This window comes from Camellia sinensis, chromosome 1 (genome assembly GCF_055761805.1).
Source record: "Camellia sinensis isolate YWXY chromosome 1, ASM5576180v1, whole genome shotgun sequence".
Lineage (NCBI taxonomy): Eukaryota > Viridiplantae > Streptophyta > Magnoliopsida > Ericales > Theaceae > Camellia > Camellia sinensis.
The window spans coordinates 237,804,272-237,809,550 of record NC_138961.1 but is presented as its reverse complement, the minus strand read 5'-3'; the positions used below and the strand labels follow the sequence as shown (position 1 = coordinate 237,809,550).

Below are 5,279 nucleotides of genomic sequence, written 5' to 3'. Positions count from 1 at the left end.
GTTGGAACTAGTCATGACTGTGGATGATATAGAACATTTTTGGAATGAGCAATACAGTTAGGCTCCTGATTCCTCTCCATCAGAGATTGATGAAGAGTATCACAATCTCATCAACAGGATGGAAACATAGTGGACCCCACTATCACATGCAGTTGTCTCCTAATCGACTTCAACCTTACAGAGTAGGGGTGGGCAACGGTTTATCCGATCCGCAAAAACCGCCCAACCCACATACAAATGAATGGTTTCGCAAATACAATGCGGGCGGATGCGGTTTGAAATATGACATCTTTGCAGGTTGCGGGCAGGTTACGGGTTTAACCCGCACTCGCAAGAAACCGCCCGCACTTTATATATTAATTTATTTTTTTTTATCTTAACTATTGATTTCGTTTCTATATCCCACCTATATATTTTTGTCCAAACAAAACACCCTTTATTTTTTGAACTTACTCTAGCATTACATTTGCTAATAGTATTATATTAACTGAAACTGAATAAATACTGATCATATTATTATTGTTACATAACTGAACTTGTCTCGGATGAAATGTGATTTGGAATTTTAAATTCCTTAATGAATATGGAGTTATAGTTTAGGATTTTGAAATATATGCTTGTGTTAGTTTATAATTTGATTTAAGATTTTTAATGATTTGTTTGTCTTACGAATTGATTTTGTTGTATTTTTAATTTTATAAGTTTTAATTAATTAATTATTGATGTTGGAGCATTTTAGAAAATGGGGAGAAAATGACCCAAAATAAATATTTACAAAATGGGAAAAAAATAAGGCTCAAAAATAATTTTTTGAAGAAAAAAATCCAATCTGCAAACCGCCCGCACATCCACGAACCCTATCCGCACAAACTGCAAACCGCACTGCGGGAGGTTGCGGGTTGTCTTTTTCCCAAACCGCATAGATGCGGGCGTGTCCAAACCGATCCACAAACCGTCCAAATCTGAACTGCGAACACCCCTGTTACAGAGGACACGTGGAGCAACCTCCATTATTAGACGGAAAGTGGTTAGATAAATCTTTTCAGCCAACGTTACAAAACAGAAAAGATCAGCCAAATCTTATCTGTTTCAGTCTATCCCTTTGAAAACTGGGAGGGTAGACAAATGCATAAAATTGTAGTTTATCAAAATATGGCAAATTAATGTTATTTTTCCTTTAGACTTTTTTGTCTCTTTGTATTTATTTTTATGTAGACATTTTATAAAGCTTATGACTAGGTAGTCGGAATTTTGTGCAAACTTTGGCCGTAAGTCTAACCAAGTTAGGTATGCATTAAGTTTTTTGTTTTGTTTGTATCCATCTTATATTCTATATATTAACTTTTACACTAATATAATAGACAATGTAAATTCTTTCCATCTCTTTCGTTGCCTAACTTCTCCTTGTTTTCTTTTTGTTACTTAACTTGATAAAAATAGTAGAATAGAAATAGTATAAAGTTCCTTTGCTTCAGTTGGCTTTATCAGTTTTGGGTTAGATTTTGTTAGTTGGTTGTTCAATTTAATATTTTCTTTTCGGGTTTTTTTAAACAAATATTTTATCAAAAAAATTAGAAATCATCTAAAAAAAGTCAATTTTAGTTTAAGTCTAAAATTGATCCATTAACTAGATCATTTTGTTCCTGGCGTAGCTTAAGACTAATTCAAACAACTTGAAAACCAAATATATATACATAAATTGCACACAATTTTATATGTAATGTATATATTTTATATAATTTATTGTAATCATTTATTATTGTGAACTTTTCTACACTTAATTATGTGATCTAATTTTTATTTATTTATTTATTTTATAATGAGTAATTTATAAACAAAAAAATTTAAGGTGGAACTTCCATTCCACCCCAAACCAATTACTCGTGTTGAGTTTCTTCACTGTTTGTTTGGGATGCGAGTTGGCTTTTTAACTTTTTTATCTTTTGGCTATTTTAGCTTGAGATTAAAAAGTCTCATTTGAGATGGACTTTTTGACTTTTTTAACTTTTGTGAGAGAAAAAATGAAATGATTATGAGCTAGATGTGATATTTTGTTCTATTTGGTTAAAATGTTCTATTTGGTTAAAATAGTCCATTTTGTCCTATATTATTTTAGCCCAAACACTCATTCCAAACAGGTAGGTTAGTTTTGTACACAATTTGCACTAAAAATTTCATTCATAACATAACTAAGATCAGCTTGATTTATAATATATATATGTATATACACATCACAAAAGCTCATAACTAAAATTGCTTCAACTCATAATTAAACGCCACAAATTTTATTACCAGACAAATATGGAAAATGCTAGAGGTCCCAAATTTTCTACCAAATAAATGACCAAATGTCTCACATGGGTGTGGGACCCACAAAATTGCGGGCCCCACACCCATGTGAGACATTTGGTCATTTGTTTGGTAGAAAATTTGGTGTCCCTAGCATTACTCGACAAATATTAAGAAGATGGAAACAGAGAACATGTACATGTCCTTGTAACTTTTCCTTCTTTGAACTCTATATTATTGAGCTTCTCTTGGCACCATTTGAGTTGAGCAGTGGAAATCATAGACATTTTGAGCACCCTTGCTATCAACTTTATGTCTATCATAGTAAATAAAATTTCCTTCTTTTGAGATTCTTCCATAGGTTTTACTATTCTTTTCAACCTACACCTCTTCTTCCCTTGCAAGTCCTTTAGCCATAGCTCCTTCTACAGAACAGTAAGGTCACTTCAATTAGTATGTTGATCATATCCTCAATAACAAGGAAACCAAATTTTAAAAGCAAATGATGAAAAAAACAAACAAGCACTAATTACTCTAATATGGTCTTCAATGCATTTGTTTGATAGCATTTTGGTCCCTCATATTTCAATTGGCAGTACCTTTTGGAGTGTCTTTGTGAGATCTGATAGGAGTTCCAAGTCTCTAGGGTCTTCCAATGGTGGACAAGTCCATAAGAAACCCCTCATGATTTTCCACCAAGGTTTCTTCCTGTCTGTCTTTACAAATATCCAGAAAGTCTTTATGCATTTCTCTATGCCCTTTAACACTTCTGTTGCCCTCATGGAGACCTCTCCCTTAGTTTCATCTTCTCCTTCCTCCATATAACCTTGCAAAGGGACAAGAGACATTGTACAAAATTTATTAAGTGGCATGTGTGAATAGATGGTGTGCGTGGACAATGCCACACATGACACTGAATAATCGCTCGCTTTAGTATATACTTTAATAAACTTGATTCCATTATATTACAAAGTTTAGGTATTTTTGGGAAAAATACCTGAAACCTGAGGAACTTGAAGTAAACCCCTCAGAGATGATCTTCTTTGAACATAATTCCAATACCTCTTCTTGCCCTCACACGTCTCATCTTCCATAAATCTCTCTAAAAGTATTTGAAACTTCTGGAATCTCCCTGCAACGTTATCGCAAAAGGCAGCATTTTGAGAAGCAGAGCGTGCAATTACAGCCCTAACCTTTTGGTACTGGTAATGGAGTGCTTCCCAGGACAAGCACGAGTGAGCCACATAAACTAATTCGTAGTCATTTTCCAAGCTTCTTAAGAGCTTGCTTCTAGACATCTTGCTCCATGAGATGTGTGGGATGGAGGTCAATTCCACTGGCTGCTCTATGCTCTCAAATGAACATGTAGGAGGCAATTGCTTGTTCAGAATTGCACCTACATAATAACTAATCAAAATGCTACTAAAGAAAATCAAAAAATGGTGACTAGTGGTGAATTCTACCACAAAAGCCTAATGTGCTTGTGCAATATGTGCATAATTTTATTAGCCATGTTTAGGCAATAACGTCCATGATTATGAATACTTACTTATACCACATGTTCTGTCATGATTGAATAAATCAAACCATCTCATCCTGTCAGTATACTTCTGGTAGAATGAATCTAAATCTGCCTCTCTGCTCTGATCATCAATCGATTCTCGTCCCATGACGGCTGAATCAGAGATGCACACCGATGGCAAAGACACATCCATTTCCACATCTTCAGTGTGTGAATCAGAACCACAATTGGATGATGAATCCTTAGTAATATTCACATCTTGAGTGTCTGAATTGGAACTGCAATCAGAACACACATACTCCTCCAAGCTTATATCTTCATCAACATGCACATTTGGTTCTCTTACAGTCTCTTCCACTAGAAGTGAATTGTCATGTACAGTTTTAATATTGTTCAATCTAATGAATGAGAATAGAGAGATGATACCAGTTATAAACCTGAAAATGCTCGAAGCTACGAAACAAGTGGTTTGAATAGGAAGAGAGACAATGGGTAGAAGCCATGTTTGTAGCAGTTTGATCCATAGGAAGATCTGACAGAGAAAGAGCAAACAAGGGTGGATGTAGAAGCTCAAACAATACCACTTCAGAAATTCATCTGGGATGATGATAGATTCAATGATGAGCCAACAGGATGTGAGCAAAGCCATCCTCAAAACTCAAACATCGCTTGACTATCTCTTATCTTGGAGTTTTAGTATTCTACTTGCGTGGAATTGGCTCACTTTCTAGCACATATCAAGTTTAAATTTATATTATAAATTCAAATCTTGAGCACTTCACTGAATATTTTTTATAGATCATAATATTTTTGTTTGAACTCATAGGGTGGTTAATCAATTGAAACATTAATGATACTTCTAATTTGTGTATTTTAGAAATAAAAAATAATATTTTGTTGGTGGGTCATGAAAGTTTTTATCAAGGATATTTCACTTTATTTTCAAGACAGACGAAACTTGGCAGTTGGAGGAGTGTTAGGACAGCAAATGAAGTTTTAGTAGATTGGGTTTTGGGTGAGTGATTTAACTTAAATTACAGATTTTCCTTTTGATGGTTTTGCTATGATCATGAGAAAATGAAAGTTCAACTCTTGAAAAGAGAAGAGGAGTGAATTATAGATTGAAAAGAGCAAACTGCTGGTTAGAGGGCCAAAGGAGAACATAACGGGAGTAATCATTAATTTGAATCTCAAATGGCTTCTACGCCACACTTCACAGTAACCACCCACCTAAACCCAGAATATAAGCTTTCTTAAAACAAATATCAACTTGGACATTGACTCTAGTTTTAAAATCCACCAGTTATATGAGTGAATTCTTAACATACTAGTAGTACAAAAACCAATCATAGAATTGAACATAACCATCTTACATGGGTGTGAAACCCATAATCATTTTTGGTGTGAAAATATTAAAAAAAAAAAAATAAAGCGCACTAAATGTAGCGTTGGAACGTAGAAGCACTGC

The 5,279-nt window shown here is 34.3% G+C and overlaps 1 protein-coding gene across 1 annotated transcript; it reads right to left on the bottom strand.

Annotated features, from left to right (window-relative positions):
* Positions 1-2,450: 2,450 nt before the first annotated feature.
* On the bottom strand, positions 2,451-4,612 carry LOC114314433 (uncharacterized). The gene is made up of 4 exons (XM_028260909.2): positions 3,839-4,612; positions 3,287-3,685; positions 2,889-3,115; positions 2,451-2,714 (listed from the first exon to the last, which is right to left on the bottom strand). Exons 1-4 carry the CDS (start codon positions 4,458-4,460, stop codon positions 2,460-2,462), a joined length of 1,503 nt encoding a protein of 500 aa, XP_028116710.2. The 5' UTR covers positions 4,461-4,612; the 3' UTR covers positions 2,451-2,459.
* Positions 4,613-5,279: the final 667 nt, after the last annotated feature.

Coding starts and splice junctions, on each gene's coding strand:
- LOC114314433 (XM_028260909.2), bottom strand. CDS start 4,460: ATGGCTTTGCTCACATCCTGTTGGCTCATCATTGAATCTATCATCATC. Junction 3,686..3,838: donor TGACAGAACATGTGGTATAA/GTAAGTATTCAT, acceptor GTTATTATGTAG/GTGCAATTCTGAACAAGCAA. Junction 3,116..3,286: donor TCAAGTTCCTCAGGTTTCAG/GTATTTTTCCCA, acceptor TCCCTTTGCAAG/GTTATATGGAGGAAGGAGAA.